We start from the raw sequence: 17,150 nt of genomic DNA on the forward strand, positions 1-17,150 counted from the left end.
CCTCGGTCAGAAGGAGAGGCTGACATCCAGGGATTAGATTACCACGAGGTGGAGTTTATTGCGGTCAGATGGATGGTACAGGGAGGTATGGCATACAGTAGGAGGATGTGGAGAGGTGATATGGTGTGGTTTCTATGATTAAGAACAGGGTATGCATTACAACATGCATACAGATTAAAGATTAAGAAAACTGGTAACAAATTCCTCCACTACAAATCAGTCTGATGCCACTTTTTACAGGGTTCCCGTTTACTAAGGCACTACCCAAAAGGCGCCACAAGAGGGCACTCCAACACAAGAGATGACCTATTTACACTGATGCACTTAGTAAACAGCCCCTACTTAGCCACTACATAATACAGTGATATTACAGTATACAAATTCACACGAATACTATGATTTGGCAGAAATACTATGACTGAGTAGTAATACTATAACATAACAGATTTCCTAAAAAAAACTATTAAATTGCAGTAATTCTATGACTTGGCAGAGATACTACGTTTTAGCACAAATACTATAACAACGCAGAAATACTATGACTTAGTAGTAATACTATAACATAACAGTTCAATGTTCTTGCACAAATACCACAATATGGCAGAAATACTATGTTTTAGCACAAATACTGTGATTTGGTATAAATACTATGATTTGGCACACATACTATATTCCGCAGATACACTATAACATAACAGATTCTACAACTTAGTAGTAATACTATAACATAACAGAATTATTATTTGGGCACAAATACCACGATTTGGCAAAAATACTATGATTGGGTACAAATACTATGATTTGGCAATAATACTGCATTTTAACACAACTACTGAGATTTAATTGAAATACTATGATTTAGAAGAAATACTATTACTCCATACAAATACGATACTTTGGGACAAATACTATGTTTTGGTTCCAATACTATGATGTGCAACAAATACTATGATTTGGCACAAGTACTATGATTTAGTACAAATACTATGATTTGGCAGAAATACTATGACTTAGTAGTAATACTATAACATAACAGATTTCCTAAAAAAAACTATGAAATTGCATTAATTCTATGACTTGGCAGAGATACTACGTTTTAGCACAAATACTATAACAACGCAGAAATACTATGACTTAGTAGTAATACTATAACATAACAGTTCAATGTTCTTGCACAAATACCACAATATGGCAGAAATACTATGTTTTAGCAAAAATACTGTGATTTGGTGTAAATACTACGATTTGGCACACATACTATATTCCGCAGATACACTATAACATAACAGATATTCTACGACTTAGTAGTAATACTATAACATAACAGAATTATTAATTGGGCACAAATACCACGATTTGGCAAAAATACTATGATTGGGTACAAATACTATGATTTGGCAATAATACTGCATTTTAACACAACTACTGAGATTTGATTGAAATACTATGATTTAGAAGAAATACTATTACTCAATACAAATACGATGCTTTGGGACAAATACTATGTTTTGGTTCCAATACTATGATGTTCAACAAATACTATGATTTGGCACAAGTACTATGATTTAGTACAAATACTATGATTTGGCAGAAATACTATGCCTTAGTAGTAATACTATAACATAAGAGATATACTATGGTTTTGCAGACATACTATGTTTTTGCACAAATACCATGATTTGGCACAAATGCTATGATTTAGCAGAAATACTATGATTGGGTACAAATACTATGATTTGGCAATAATACTGCGTTTTAACAACAACTACTGAGATTTGATTGAAATACTATGATTTAGAAGAAATACTATGACTCCATACAAATACGATGCTTTGGCACAAATACTATGATTTGGCAGAAATACTATGACTTAGTAGTAATACTATAACATAACAGATTTCCTAAAAAAAACTATGAAATTGCAGTAATTCTATGACTTGGCAGAGATACTACGTTTTAGTACAAATACTATAACAATGCAGAAATACTATGACTTAGTAGTAATACTATAACATAACAGTTCAATGTTCTTGCACAAATACCACAATATGGCAGAAATACTATGTTTTACCACAAATACTGTGATTTGGTATAAATACTGCGATTTGGCACACACACTATGATTTGGCAGAAATACTATGCCTTAGTAGTAATACTATAACATAACAGATATACTATGGTTTTGCAGACATACTATGTTTTTGCACAAATACCATGATTTGGCACAAATGCTATGATTTAGCAGAAATACTATGATTGGGTATAAATACTATGATTTGGCACAAGTACTATGTTTCAGTACAAATACTATGATTTGGCAGGAATACTCTGGTTTAGCAGAAATACTGTAATTTGGCATAAATACTATAATTTGGGATAAATACTATGATTTGGCACATATAATATATTCAGCACATATATTATAAAATAACAGAAATGTTTGGCCCCAAAACCATGATTTTGCACAAATACCATGATTTTGCAAAAATACTATGAATTGGCAGAAATACTATGATTTAGCAGAAATACTATGATTTGGCAAAAGTACTTAGATGTAGTAGAAGTACTTTGCTTTAGCAGAAATACTATGATTGAGGAGTAATACCTAAACATAGGAGAAATATTGATACACAGACACACATACACAGACAGTAAAGGGAACAGGAGCTGTGGAGAGTCTGGGCTTGGTATATGTAGGTCAGTTAAATTAGCTGCACCTGCTGTAGTCAGCCCTTACACACACAGACACAGAGAGAGGTGTGAGTTTTCTTCAGTGTATTTCTGACATTCAGGATTCCCCTCGAACAAATGGCCATAATTTCCTAACCGTAGAGGCTAGAACGGTCATTCAGGCATCGTTTTATTCAGAAGAGATGGGGGAATCTTCAGGTCTTCATAATTCAGAGATAAAACATAAATTCTTAAAGATATATGACTTGTAATACACTGTAACTGAGTAGAGGCGAAGCAAAAACTGCCTTGACTTGCGCTCAAACAACCTTTGGTAACTCTAAATCTATATGGAGCATCAAAATCATTCTTTCACCGTAAGAAACAGCAGGCTTTGGTGAACAGTCATGGAAATTTTCAGGGCTCTGTGGAAATCCATCAAAAAGATATGACGAGAGAAAAAAGTGGTTCATTTCCAGAGATTGAAATCTGATGAAATCTGAGCGAGGGACAAATTTCCTACCCTCAAACAAGTCCAACTCATTTCAGAACGGTAATAGGTGAGAAAGAAATTCTTGAATTGTGAGCGTCAGGAGTGTCTGAACATATACGGGGACAAGCCTCATGTCTTAACTTCGCTTCGTTAAGGAGATATGACAATTTGAAAATGCCTCTCATTAGAGAAATCCAGCGGTGATTTTGAACAAACTCTCCATTGAGTTTATATGGAGAGTTTTCTGACTTTGTGTTACTCTGAGGAGATTTGCAAAATATCTATGAGTCCCACAACAATGATAGTGACATTTTCTGAAAGCCAGCAAAAATACCTACGTTTTGGTGTATAATTTGTGGGGCTTGAGTGGAAATTGAGCGAGTAGCAAGAAGTTGTTTGGACATGAAGAGAAAATTCAAACAGTTTCACTGTCCCCTCTGAGTTAATTGCATAGCAACCATAGCAACGCATGTATTTTCTGAAAAATCACAATTTTGCAACTGAAAACTCAAAGAGGGATAAGATTAAAATGGTAGAAGATCTGAAAAAGCTGAATCATACAGGAATAGCCAAATCATTTGAGAACATTTTAAAGTTTGAATGAAGTTTCTAGGTGAAAGTATGAGGCAGTAGTTAAGTTTCAAAGACAAGAAAGTTTTAGCAGAATTGTGGAAGTTTCCCATTCATTTCAATGGGACAAATTAAAGGAAAAAAGTGTAATATTTTAAAAAGTATAATAGTAATAAACACCAAAAGTCATAGCCGGCATTAGCAGAAAGAGCAGAACAGTTTAGAGTTTGAACGGTGAAAATAGCACAAAAATTGTGGAAGTAGATCCACGGCAAAAAGTGTACGGAAACACCCGGAATAATAATAAAGAAGAAAGAGAAACAGGATCTCAATAGTGTGGATGCCTATTAAGGCATCCACACAATAATCAGCAATCAGTCTAACCTGTCACTCTCAAGCACAGCAGCTCAACTAACAGAGTCTCTGCAAAATTATACCCACGCGTAGACTGAAAAACACAAATCTGTCAAAAGGTGACAGAATTTATCGCACCGGTTTTCACTCATCATAGAGTGAAACCTCATCTTACATCTAATCTGACTTTCCCCACATAAACTCATCACACTGAGACATCAGTGAGTCAGTGTGATGAGTGCAGTGCTGAATGATCATGTGTGATGACACGCCTCTCTGATGCAGCACTTCTCAGATCATGAGTGCTTTGCTTCCTTCAGGAGGCTGCAGGGATAAAATCGACTCAACACAGAGGTGTACATGCACACCCAAACCCTTCAGGGTCTGGAGACGAAAGCTGATGAAGCAGCGTTTAAAACGTGCATTCTCCGAATGCCCAGCAGAGGGAGACTACACTTGCTGTCATGAAAGTATGTTTTCATTGATGTTATTGATTTTTTTATTATATTGTAGTCAAATAAAAGATAAGTCACCATATCTTGTAACTTATGCTTGACCATTCGTTACAGGTTGGGGATTATTTTTTTAAAGTCAGAGGCAACAAAGTTTCCACAAGACTAGCCCAGCTGTTTGTCTTCATGCTTAAATTGGGAAATGAAGAAAGTCTCCAGCGTCTGTCTCTGGTTTGGACGTGCAGATCAGCAACCCTGCCGTTCTGTCTGAGCCAGCACACCAATAGCAAGTAGAGCTATAGCAGGCAGAATGCACTGCATTAATCCAATTTACCTGTAGTTGTTGCTGATATATCTCCACTTATAAACTCTAATCACTGATCACTTCCCTTGAAAGACATTACCAGTCATTCTGTGCTCTCTTACTTTCTACTAAGAAGTACATCTGTTGAATGTCTCTCTGTCTGCTAAACCAAATAGAATTCCAAATTATATCTATTATGCACTATTTTTATCTTACAGAGGTGCTTTGCTGCTTCAGGGACAGGGTGACCTGTCGGAGAAACTTGGATTCTGGCTTCTGACAGAAATCCCAAAAGGAGAACATCAAGTTATCGGATTGTCAAATAGAGTTGGAAATCTAGTGCCAGAACAAGGATAAATCCATGTCTGAATGACTTTAAAGGAAACATTTTAGACTGTCAAAGAGCTCAGACATGCATCCCAGTGAGATGCTGAGGCAGGACCTCCAACGTACAAGTATTTCAAAGATCACTGGGTCAAACTTCCACCACAGCAATGTGTGAAGATGTTTGACCTCTCATCTTTCAAACTGTTGCAGCATGTATGTATGCTGTATGATCTGAGCACTCAAGACCACCATGACCTGACAATATGAACTTTGTTGTGTTTAATCAGGGTTTGTTTTAACTTTCAATTTTGAGATGCACACAGAACAGAAGAAATCAGGAGGCCTTGAATACTTTTTCACTGCACTGTGCTAATAATCAAACAAATAATGTCCATCTTTAAAATAAATAATAATAAATAATGTCAGCGGTCCTTTAAAAGAATACCCACTATTCTGTTGTCTCTGCTTCTGGCAGGACTCCATGTAGGATGAATACTGTGCAGCAGGGATCTTATCAGCTCTAAACACACACAAAAAGTAACAAATAATCATATTGTGGTGATGATGATCAATGTTATCACTTAAAACAACTAGAAACTTAATTAAAGAAGAAACTCTGGGAACAACCTGCTGACATTTTCATCTCTCTGATAGAAACTCACTTTTTCAACGCTTCGATGAAACTCATTCGAGCATCGACTTTCACAGGAAGCTGCAAATAAATGACAGTTCATGCATGTCATGCAACAAAAACACAACCTCACACATGAGAATGCACAGAAGAATATCGGGAGGGATAACAGGAAGCGCTTACCACTCTCGGAGTGAGCAGCGCGGGAAGGAACCGAGTCAGGAAATACGGCCTCCGGAAAATACTGTGAGAAGACCAGAGAGGACTTTCAAATAACATGTATTTTATATTTAAAACAGATTATGAGAAAAGGGCCTCCTGAGCACTGACAGGCTGACTGGTTGGTTGCTTCATGTATATTAAAAATACATGTAAAATTGAGTTATACCATTCAGATCTTCTCAAGAAAATATCACAAAGTAATCCAGATCATTCTGTGAAGTCTGTTCTCATACTTTTGTATTTTCTATCCCTTTAATGTCTTGTGTCACTTTCAGACCATTAAAGTCTCTTCGTGGTTGTCCTGCTTTCGAATAACACCTTTCTGTAGCTGCTAAATTCTTTTAAAGAAAACACCTTAAAGCTCTCTTAAGCCGAGGGTTGGGGGCCCTGGCTCCTCAGCCCTGTGTCTGGTATAAATGTGCTGTAGTTTACCTGGCCTCCATGACTGTGGCAGAGATTCTGCCTGTGCTCTCAAACAGAGACACAGCTTTGTCCACATCCTGGGCAGCCTGACACTGAGGCTGCAGACACACAAACATTGGACTATTAGTCTTATGTCAACCCAGGACTCAGCGATCCCTAATTACACCTGTGTCCACACAAAGTTTTGTGTTGCTTGTTACTTAAGACGTAGAAGATAGTTTGGGTTCTGATGCCAGTTTGCGGGTTGCAGAATAGAATAACAGAGCATAGAAAACAGAAGGAGGGCACAGCATGGAATAGAATATGTATCAAAAATTAAAATTATAATAGAATATCCACTGTGTGTCACTGTTACCTGCACCGATGTACCTGCAGCCGAAACATCCTCATATAAACCCATGTCCTCCACTGACTCCTGCACACACACACACACCATGATATTTAATTCATGTGTGCTACACTATTAACCACAATCCACTCACAGTGTTGTTTTTATTGTATTATATGGAAAAATCAAAGTAACACGGTGATAACGACCTTCTTCTTTCCCTTTTCTTCTTACCTTGAGGTCAGCCAGTCTGGTCTTAGCCAGTGAGACGTACTCCATCAGCAGGCTGCGGTGTTTCACAGGCACATATGGAGGGTGGAGGATGTGAACCTAGCAGGGGAAAATGACAGTGAGGTGTCAGAGCTGGGCTATTCCTCTCAGTTTCTAGCGTTTTCTTATAGTGTACGCTCTCCAGGAAATGCCATAATTCTGCTAGCATTTGTTCCCAGCAGACATGTAGTTATGAATATATAAAAGTATTCATGGGCGATCCATTTTTCATAGCAGATATGTTACAAAAAGTAGAAAATAGCAGCTGAAAATGATCATTAACAAGCAAAACAAGCAAGCAGCATGAGAGCTCAGGAGAGCGGCTGTTGACAGCAACGAGCAGGCAACACAGAAAACCTCCTGGAGCGATTAGCATCCCCAGAACCAGAGGGGACTTTCACGTGGAAATGGAAATGCTTTGTCGAGAGGTTTAAATAAGTAAAACTTAAGACTTTTTTAATATTTAAGATATTTAAGTGGTTATTCTTTAGTAGTCATAAATATTCTATAAATGTTTTGACATATTGTTTTTTAATCGGATTTTTTAAACTAGTGTATTTCTACAAATGGCAAATAAAAGCTTTTATCTTCTGTACATGAAGTTTTCATATCACCGTGTCCATTGAATTTAATGTTTCAACTTCAATAATTCCTCAAAATATGTGGTCGGACCTGCTTCTGCTTAACCTTGAGTAGAATTGAAGTCTTAAATCTAAGAATTAATACATTTGCCGTGTGTAAACAAATGATGAATAATCTTATTTTCCATAAGCAAAACACTGCTGCATTAATGCACTCCGATAAGCATTAAGATTTCAGTGCAACAGCGACTGAAGTAGCTTCAGGTTTAACAAACACTGCAGCTACAGCGCTCAGGATTCAGACAAGTCAAGTGAGTTGAAAAGACTGAGAAGATGCACTCACAGTAACAAAACCGGCAACATTAGTGCTACTGCAAATCAAAGCAGTCTGCACTAGCAAAACAAATAAGGGAATATAAGCATATTAATACCCTGTGCATTCCTACTAAGTGTAAACTCAGAGACGCGTGGATGTCACCTTGAGGTACTGTGGAGGTTCAAAAGGCACGAGGTCAGAGAGGAACTTCAGCAGGAACACCAGCGACTTCTTACTGCTTGCATGATAGCTACTGCCACCACCGAACGACATCTGGAAAGGTAGAAAAAGATTCTGCTGGTATTAAAAATATTCAAATAAAAGGTATAAAGCTCTCAGTGTTTCAGTCTATGGCAGAAAAGGTAATTCCCAAAACTATTAATAAACTAGAAACTATTAATGGATGTTAAAAGGCGAAACCTTGAACCAGTCGCTGTACGAGGGGAAGATGCCGGGTCCTTCCAGTCCACCCTGTCGAGCCAATAAGAAGGCGGTTATGAGGTTCTCAAGGTCATAACCTTCGAATGCAGAGTTCAGCAGTCTGGACAGCAGCTCTATCGGAGACACAGAACAGGACAGATATCACTGTGCTCCTCTCTCTCTGAAATACTAGTTTACTGCTACAGAAACTCGAGTTTATTTCAATATCACTACGCTGGTTTGGAATAAAGGTTGTGCATGATTTTTCTTTAAATTTGGTTTTTCTTTTTCCTTTCACACATAAGACTTCCACCTGTCTGTGCTGATAGACCATCAGCACGCCTACCTTTGAGGCTGGGCTGGGCACATTGGTAGTACACCAGCAGGGTAGAGAGGAAGCACAGGACATGTTTCCAGTTGACTTCATGGGTTTCCAAAACCTGCTGCAGGTGACGCAGCAGCTGCTCCACGCTGAAGACCACAGCCAGCTGTTAGAGGAACAAAACAGCACAGAACAGTTACTCAGCAGTCCCTGCTGACCACTGATTTGTAAACTGTGGGTCTTTTCAGCTTTTTAGTGAAAGCGTTAATCCTGAAGAGGAAACCACTGATGTTGGTAGATAAGCGCTTGTGAGCTGGCAAAATGTGAAAGAGACAATATCATACAAATGAAGGTCTCAAAGTTAAAAGCAACTTAATACCTAAAAGTCATAGTGAAACCAGCATCCTGCCGCACCTTTATAATTGATCATATTGCAGTGCAAAGCTTTGTTTTAACTTGTGATGAGGAGATCGATCTGAAGAAAGTGCGCTTAAAGGGAGAAGGAAAGGAGCTAAAACTTGACTTCTAACAATCAAATCAGTAGTTTCTTTACTCCGCCTCCTCACTTAAAAACCAAATGTGGCTGATCGTTCTCGGTTGTTCCCCCAACCTCGGGAATAGTTTACAGTCTCACATAAAGTTGACAAAAAGTTCAAAAGTATTTCCACCTATTTTTAGTTAAGAAATTAATAATAAGAAATTCACATTTAGCTTCAACTCAGACACAGAAAGAAAACAGATATAATGCAGAACATGTTTTCTTCTTCTTAATCTTAATTACATGTGACAAACTGACAAACCCAGTTACAGTTACACATTTACCTGACGGAAGAGAGAAGTCAGCAAGCGGCTGGCTTTTGCAAAGGTCCACTCATTCTGCAGGGTGATTGCATCTGACACTGAGAACATATCAGTTATGTCATTTCTGCAGCATAAAAATGACTTTTAAAGATTTATTTACACCACATCAAATATCGCTGGACCTACAAGTGATTTGAGTTACTTAGACCTTAATTTGATGCTTTTTGTGATGTTTCCTAAAAGAGTTTTTATTAAACTTATTGTGCAATATTTATACCACATGGAGAGTTAAATAATTCTTGCAAAGACAGATGTGTTATAGATGTTTGCAGATCTGTCATGTCTGAAGCAGCCAGGGATTGAACCATCAATCTTCCAGTGAGTAGATGACCTGCTCCAGGTAACCAGGCTTGATCCTGCTTAGCTTCCAAAATCAGACGAGATCGGGCGCGCTCAGGGTGGTGTGACCTTTAAATAGTCATTGATCATTTATAGCTAAATAATATAAACTGGTAGCTAAATGGGTATTGATTAACCCATTAAAGTTTTGGAAACTTGATGATTTAATCACCTTCCTTAGTACTATTGATGACAGTTTAAACGTCACCTGCACAAAAGGCATCAACAGACAAAAACACAGATTTTTACATTGTGATCAAATCTCAGTAACGATTTTTTTACTGCGTACTGTAGATCAAGAAAATCTTTCTGAAACTGAACTCTCAGTTCCCTCTTAAAGGTCTTGCCAGATGAATAGAGGTGGATAGGTTCCAGCTAATCTTCAACATTAAAAAAAAACTAAAGCCTCAGTCTGTTTGAAAGGGCCTGTGACAAGTCTTTACCTTTCAGTCGGGGCTTGTAGGTGAGAGTCTGCGTGAGGGAGTGTTTGAAGAAACGCTGAAGGCAGTCGGCTGACACTGAAACTCCACACAGTGAGGCATCAAAAATCTGAATCCTGCAGAAGACACCGAGCGAGAAATTACACACTGCATGTAACAGCAAGACTAAAACTGGTGTCAGGCACCGTGGTTTCAATAAAGTTTATATAAATCAAGCTCAGCATTTGACATCCAGAAGATCACCATTTCTCCTGCATATAAAAAAATGAGCCGAAACCTAGAGGTTATGTTAGTGTGACTATTTGTAGGTAAGTATAAATCCCTTTGCCCGCTCTCCTGCCTTTGATTCCTGAGTTTTGTAGGAAAATCTAAAATTTAGTTTTCTTCTCTGATCTTGCAGTGACATATATATAAACGCAGGTCTCCTTTCTCAGACAGAGACCTCAACAGTGCTGTCTGATTGCAGGAAAGGTAAATAAGAAATAAATTTTTAAAAACCCAGAACCAAAGCTCAGCTCCTGCTTCAGCAGACTCCAGCATCAGACTCTCGTCCACAATATCGAGAACCCCTGAAAGACGACAGAAAGCAATAAAAAGTGTGGCTAAAAATAAAGAAAAGAAAGTACTACCTTTACACCAAGACAACAATTAACAATCGAAGAAGTCAAAAAAGATGTTTTCTGCATGCAGAAGTGTGAATCAAAGTGCTTTAGTTAATATTTTATCGACACAGGACAGGCTAAGTGGGACAAGGACACGCAGACTCACAGAAGAGCAGGTCGTCTAGAATCGAGCAGCAGAGCAGGGAGAGCCTTCTGTCTGCAGCCGCCGGATCGCGCCTCAGCTCAAAGCCTGCTCCCACTAAGACGCCAACCACACCTGAAACAGGAGATGTCCCTAGTGCTCTCATTTCATGCATATAGCTCTGGCTGTGAGCAAAGAAGCCCCACCCACCTGCTGTTCAAACCTTTTGTTTATGAGGGGCTGCCAATCAGAACATTTTATTTCAGACAGTGGATGAACTGAGGGGCTGCACGAATGCCATGTAAGGAAAAGCTAATAACTGACAGGACCAAAGACCAAATCTCTAAAACCTGAAGCAGCATTAAGAACTGAACGATTTCTTGAGTGAAAGCTACAAACATATGAGCGTCTCCTACTTGACAACACTTTCTGCTGAAGCTGTTTGGTCTCCTCTTCTTCCTGTGGAGGCCTCCATCCACACAGGAGCCTCAACTGGGACACCAGCCATGATCTCACCTCTTCATCACTAAACAAAGGTAAAAAACAAAACAATGACTGTGTGTGAGGAGTGGGGGTATTTAATCTGTCAGAACAGCCCAGATCATAAATAATCAGACAGTTACACCCTGTTTTGATCTTCATCTCTGTGAGACTGCGCAGAAAGAAAATCATTAACTGATATTTCTTACCTCTCTAAAATGTACTTCAGATTGAGGATGTTGTAAGAGTGAAGATAGTAGACCATCTCCAGTTTGGGTAGCCTCTGAAAAACCCCAACAAATTCTTTATTTTAGCAACGTTCACCAAGTGAAAGACTTTTTTTTACAAAAAACAAGAGCACAGTTTCAATCTTTATTAAATATAATTCAGTCCTGAGTGTAGAAATATTAATGGAAACCAGGAAGGTTATCATGAACTACATCATCTCGCTTTTGCAGCTGTGTGCAACACCTAGAAGGTTACAGACAGAGCTTCTCCACAGAGGCCTCTCCACCAAGTTTCATGTAACTCTCCAACTTGTTTTTTAACTTTCTGATACAGAGATACAGCTAAATAAACTACTGTGGCTTGGACCCAGAAAGCAGAAAGGGATGGATCCAAATATTGATTCTTTTTTTGAGTCCAACAGAAAGTTGGTTAATATTCCACCAGCAACGCTGGGCAAAGTCTAGAAAAGCAAAATAAATTAAACATATGAGGACGGTTGTTCTGTGTCAAAGTCAAAGTTTCGTTTCTCTTTTCTCACTATCTCACTGCTTCATTCAAACTACACTCACCCGACTCTTTTTCAGGTTCACCTTGGTCGTATCGGGTTAGACCCCCTTTGTCTCTCAGAACTTCTTTAATTCTTTGTGCCACAAATTCAACAATGTGCTGGAAACATTTCTCAGACATTTTAATTTTATTCTCCCATTCCAACACATCCCAAAGGTGCTCTAATGGAGATCCGGTGACTCTGGAAGCGATTTGAGTACAGTGAAGTCATTGACATGTTTAAAAAACCAGTTTGAGATCATTTGAGCTTTGTGACATGGTGTGTTGTCCTGCTGGAAGCAGCCGTCAGAAGATGGGTACACCGTGGTTATAAAGGGATGGACAAGTTCAACTACAAGACACAGGTAAGCTGTGGTGTTTTTAAATGATGCCCAGTTGGTCCTAAGGGGTCCAAAGTGTGACTGACTGACTGACTGCATAGATGGCAGCAACTCTCCGCTCAAAAAGAAGTCATATGACTTTATCAAGCTGCAGAGTCCCTTGATCACACAACCTGTCCAGGGATTGTGAGTATGTGGTTTCAAAGAGCTACACCTATCTTCTCAATGGGTGATACAGCTGCTTATTTAGTCAAAGGAGCTTGCAAAGAAAAGCGTCTGGACTTCTTTAAGTTGCTTTGATGTAGTCTCTCTCTTCACTTGCATACCCACCACGGAGGCCGTGGAGACTGTCAGAAAACGACTACAAGAAGACAGCTCCTTGGAGGACAGGACCAACTTCACACCCGATCAGATCTGCACACTGTTAGACCTCTGCCTCACCACTACATATTTCAAGTACAACGAAGGCTTTTACAGACAAAAGCATGGCTGTGCCATCGGCTCCCCCGTGTCACCTATTGTAGCCAACCTTTACATGGAGGAAGTGGAAAGGAAGGCTCTTGGCTCTTTCAAAGGAAGAGTACCCAGCCACTGGTACAGATATGTGGACGACACCTGGGTCAAAATCAAGACACAAGAAGTGGAATCCTTCACTGCGCACATTAACGCTGTGGATAAAAACATCAAGTTCACCAGGGAAGACACAAAGGACAACTGTTTGCCTTTCCTGGACTGCGCCGTGCACATTGAAGAGAACGGCAAACTCAACATCGAAGTTTACCGGAAGCCCACACACACGGACCAGTACCTCCTCTTTGACTCCCATCACCCTTTGGAACACAAACTTGGAGTAATCAGGACCCTACACCACCGGGCAGAACATGTTCCCTCTAAGCCTGAAGGAAAAAAGAAGGAACACACACATGTAAAGGAAGCACTCAAAACGTGCGGCTATCCTAAATGGGCGTTTTTAAAGTCAGCAAAGAGGCACAGAAAAGAAGACCAGACACCAGCGAGGGAGGATAAGAAGGACAGACGCAACAACATTGTCATCCCCTATGTAGCCGGTGTATCAGAGAAACTCAGGAGAGTTTTCTCCAAGCATGACATCCCAGTGTATTTCAGACCCAGCAACACGCTCAGACAAAAACTGGTTCACCCGAAAGACAAAACGCCAAAACACAAACTTAACAATGTGGTGTATGCTGTACAGTGCAGCGAGGAATGCCCAGACCTCTACATCGGAGAGACCAAACAGCCACTTCACAAGCGCATGGCACAACACAGAAGAGCCACCTCCACAGGATAAGACTCAGCAGTCCATCTGCATCTTAAGGATAAAGGACAGTCTTTCGAGGATGCCAATGTTCACATTTTGGACAGAGAGGACAGATGGTTTGAAAGAGGAGTGAAAGAAGCCATCTATGTCCACTGTGAGCGACCATCTTTGAACAGAGGCGGTGGTTTACGACACCAACTCTCTGCCATCTATAATCCAGTTTTGAGATCCCTTCCCAGACGCCTTAACGTCCACTCACATCCTGGGCCATCTGACCTCAGGAATTCGCATGATAAGGTGGGCCCAGGTTTCACAATGAGCTCACCCGAAACTCTGGCTGATTGGGACCCACGCCCAGTTTTCCACCTTGGCTCAGGCGATTAGAGGATCATCAGGGGGTCCTTTTGTCCCTCTGTGGGGGGTCACTCCCACTAGGTTTATATCTGGGACTCTCCACCATTTGACCTTAGAACTGAAGAAGCTTCTCGGATGAGAGGTGAAACGTCTTCAAGCAACTTAAAGAAGTCCAGACGCTTTTCTTTGCAAGCTCCTTTGACTACGATGACCTGGATGACTGAGAACCTTCACAGACAGCTGCTTATTTACAGTATACAAGCTCCTGTGTGTACACACACCTGATCTCTCATGTACTCCTGCCAAAGCAGTTTGGGGCAGATGGCTCCTTGTGACAGCAATTCTCTGCTGGATTCCAACAGAACACACAGCTGGACCTGGAAGGAGGACCGGAACGGACTTAATTCGGGGAAAAAGGGATAGCTGGACTGGGCGTGATAAAGAGAAATTTCAAAATTTAAAACAAGAAGGAACAGACTGTTGCTTCTTTAGCCAGAAAGTTCCAGACATCATATACAACAATATTTGTCTTTTTTGTTGCTTGTTTTTGAGCAAACCGTGGAGATCACCATGTAGATATGAAAGTTTGGCAGCTATTAACAGATGAATCCACCACTGCAACAGATGCTTCCCCACCATAATCACATTAGATCAGGGGTGTCAAACTCCATTCCTTGAGGGCCAGCCTCGTGCTTGTTTTTGAGATATCCCTGCCTTACCTGCTGCTGATTACCTGGATCAGGTGTGCTTTGCCAATAAGAAGCTACAAGGGCAGGTTAGTTGGAAAACAAGCAGGACAGCGGCCCTCAAGGCCTGGAGTTCGACACCTGTGCATTAGATGGTCAGATGCTCTGGCAGTTACTCACTCTCTGAGAGGAAGTGAGCATCTCTCTCTTTGTCTCCTCTTCCTCCCTTTCACTGGTTTCCTCTGTGATCTCCTTCAGTCTCTCCAACACCGTCTTCACCGACAGCACTGCCACTGGGACACCCAGCTGCACAGCTTGACGCCTCAGCTCACTCGCTATCCACACAGTGGAACACAAAACATTAACTTTATGCCACAATTACGTTGGTTTTAGGTGGCACTCAAATTCCACAAGTCACATTAAGGGATATGAAAGCACAAAACAAAAAAGAGACATCTGAAGAAGACAACAACATTTCTGATATTTTTTCACACAACTGAAGGACCACAGATTCCATTCATAATAATCACTTTCATGCAAAAGCATTTTGGCATTTTTGCCCTTCCGTGGAATAGAGGTATAGAATAGCCCTTTATAGTCATTGTACATGTACAAAGAAATTTTGGGTGCGTCACATCACTTCATGTGTTTGCGCAAATGTTTCAAGACAGATTCACTGGTAACTGCAGCAATGAGCTTATTTCAGCCATTGAATCCCATCATTGATGAGAGCTGTGCACTACAGTACAGTATAATCAAGAAAAATTCAGATGTTTTGCTTTCAGCAGACACAAACATAACTGATTAAAGTGACAATAGTTGTATTAGAGCAATAAAAACACTTTACCTAGTAAGGTGTCACGAGGGGTCACCCCAGCAGGAAAATGCATGTTTGATTTGTCAGTTTTTTACACTGAACTGACGCAACCCCAGAGGGGATTTATGCCTCCAGCTGGAATCAAACCAGCATCCTTCAGCTTGCCAAGACAATATATTAAGCACTACAACCTGGGATCACCTGTAATACCTGGAGTCAGTGAATAAGACCTCTTCATTATGTTTATGCTGTTGGTGCTCACCGGAGAACTTTTAAATGAATTATCTGACTGGTATTATGGCTTATTGTCGTGTACAGGCCATCCAAAAAGGTTAGTGCTTCAGTTTTGGAGAGTGAAATTGTAGAAAGCAGCAGCTTTCCACACATTTAACAAAAGCGGCGTACAGCTCAGAGAGCATTTCAGAGTGCTCGTCTCACCCAGCAGTGACCCAGTGATGGTGGATAAGAGACCTTCGGACGCCACTTGATTCTTCTCTCCATCCTGATGAGAGGACAGGTTCCATGTCTCAGATTGCTACAAAAAGTGTGAAAAAACATATATGTGATATTTGCGAAATAGTGCAGAGTGATACTGCTTCTTTTTTTTTTATCTCTAAAAGCATTTCATGCACTTCCTGCAATCATTCTGTGCTTGTGTTTCCAAGTTGAAGGTTATCGTTTCTCTTTTAAACTCCTGACAGTCGTGACATTGTGCGTTGTTACATGTTCAGTCTACAGAATGGCCTAAATAAAATCTTAATGAAATGACTCAGTGTAGGCGCTTAGCTTCTCTCCCCTCACTCACCCCGACCTCTCTGAACAGGCTGCAGATGTTCTGCTGCTGCTCCAACAGCTGGATCGCTGCCTCCTGCAGCTTCTGGGCATCTGTCAGCTTAGGCCTCTTCAGCTCACGACCAGCTAGGAAGACAACAATAAATAAAAAAAATAATAATAATACTGCACGAAAGGCTTGTTTCAAAACGTTTCAGGCAAGTTTTGTTTTTTGTTTTGTGTATTTTATGTTCAATATAGGTATTTGTTGTGCCTGAAAATGAATAAATAAATGAAATGAATGAATGAAATGAATGAACGTTTTTATTATCTTCGTGTTCAGTGTTGACGGTGGGTGCAGCTGTCAAACTCACCGAGGAGGCTCGACAGAGTCCTTTTCTGAGACACCGACTCACACGTAGCACTCAGAGACATTTCACTCTCACTGTCCGCTCACAAAACGCCTTCACAGAACCTTCACTCAGTAATAGCGGGCAAAATAAATCGTCTTAAATCGCATTTTTTAGCTTTTACAGTAGGCAAAATCTCTGTTTTGGTTCAAGCTTTCCTCCATGTTTCAC

The 17,150-nt window shown here is 40.1% G+C and overlaps 1 protein-coding gene across 3 annotated transcripts in view; it reads right to left on the reverse strand.

Annotated features, from left to right (window-relative positions):
• Nucleotides 1–17,150, reverse strand: part of fanca (FA complementation group A) — a 33,791-nt gene extending 16,641 nt beyond the window's left edge. For 2 of the 3 annotated variants that reach the window (XM_086301948.1, XM_086301947.1), the window contains exons 1-20: nucleotides 16,944–17,150; nucleotides 16,604–16,716; nucleotides 16,237–16,333; nucleotides 15,162–15,316; nucleotides 14,577–14,672; nucleotides 11,757–11,830; nucleotides 11,484–11,593; nucleotides 11,092–11,202; nucleotides 10,829–10,892; nucleotides 10,327–10,439; nucleotides 9,506–9,582; nucleotides 8,708–8,849; nucleotides 8,362–8,495; nucleotides 8,104–8,214; nucleotides 7,009–7,104; nucleotides 6,802–6,861; nucleotides 6,456–6,544; nucleotides 5,985–6,045; nucleotides 5,833–5,882; nucleotides 5,620–5,690 (exon numbers count right to left, since the gene is read on the reverse strand). In XM_086301948.1, the coding sequence (XP_086158074.1) occupies nucleotides 5,620–5,690; nucleotides 5,833–5,882; nucleotides 5,985–6,045; nucleotides 6,456–6,544; nucleotides 6,802–6,861; nucleotides 7,009–7,104; nucleotides 8,104–8,214; nucleotides 8,362–8,495; nucleotides 8,708–8,849; nucleotides 9,506–9,582; nucleotides 10,327–10,439; nucleotides 10,829–10,892; nucleotides 11,092–11,202; nucleotides 11,484–11,593; nucleotides 11,757–11,830; nucleotides 14,577–14,672; nucleotides 15,162–15,316; nucleotides 16,237–16,333; nucleotides 16,604–16,716; nucleotides 16,944–17,004 (1,885 nt within the window). In that variant the 5' untranslated portion in view covers nucleotides 17,005–17,150. The remainder of the gene's footprint in view (nucleotides 1–5,619; nucleotides 5,691–5,832; nucleotides 5,883–5,984; nucleotides 6,046–6,455; nucleotides 6,545–6,801; nucleotides 6,862–7,008; nucleotides 7,105–8,103; nucleotides 8,215–8,361; nucleotides 8,496–8,707; nucleotides 8,850–9,505; nucleotides 9,583–10,326; nucleotides 10,440–10,828; nucleotides 10,893–11,091; nucleotides 11,203–11,483; nucleotides 11,594–11,756; nucleotides 11,831–14,576; nucleotides 14,673–15,161; nucleotides 15,317–16,236; nucleotides 16,334–16,603; nucleotides 16,717–16,943) is intronic. The other variant, XM_086301949.1, reaches the window with a different exon arrangement.

Source organism: Aulonocara sp. 'chitande type north' Nkhata Bay, linkage group LG7, assembly GCF_057382095.1.
Source record: "Aulonocara sp. 'chitande type north' Nkhata Bay isolate Kocher_YH1m ecotype deep benthic linkage group LG7, A_spYH_male_GT1.1, whole genome shotgun sequence".
Lineage (NCBI taxonomy): Eukaryota > Metazoa > Chordata > Actinopteri > Cichliformes > Cichlidae > Aulonocara > Aulonocara sp. 'chitande type north' Nkhata Bay.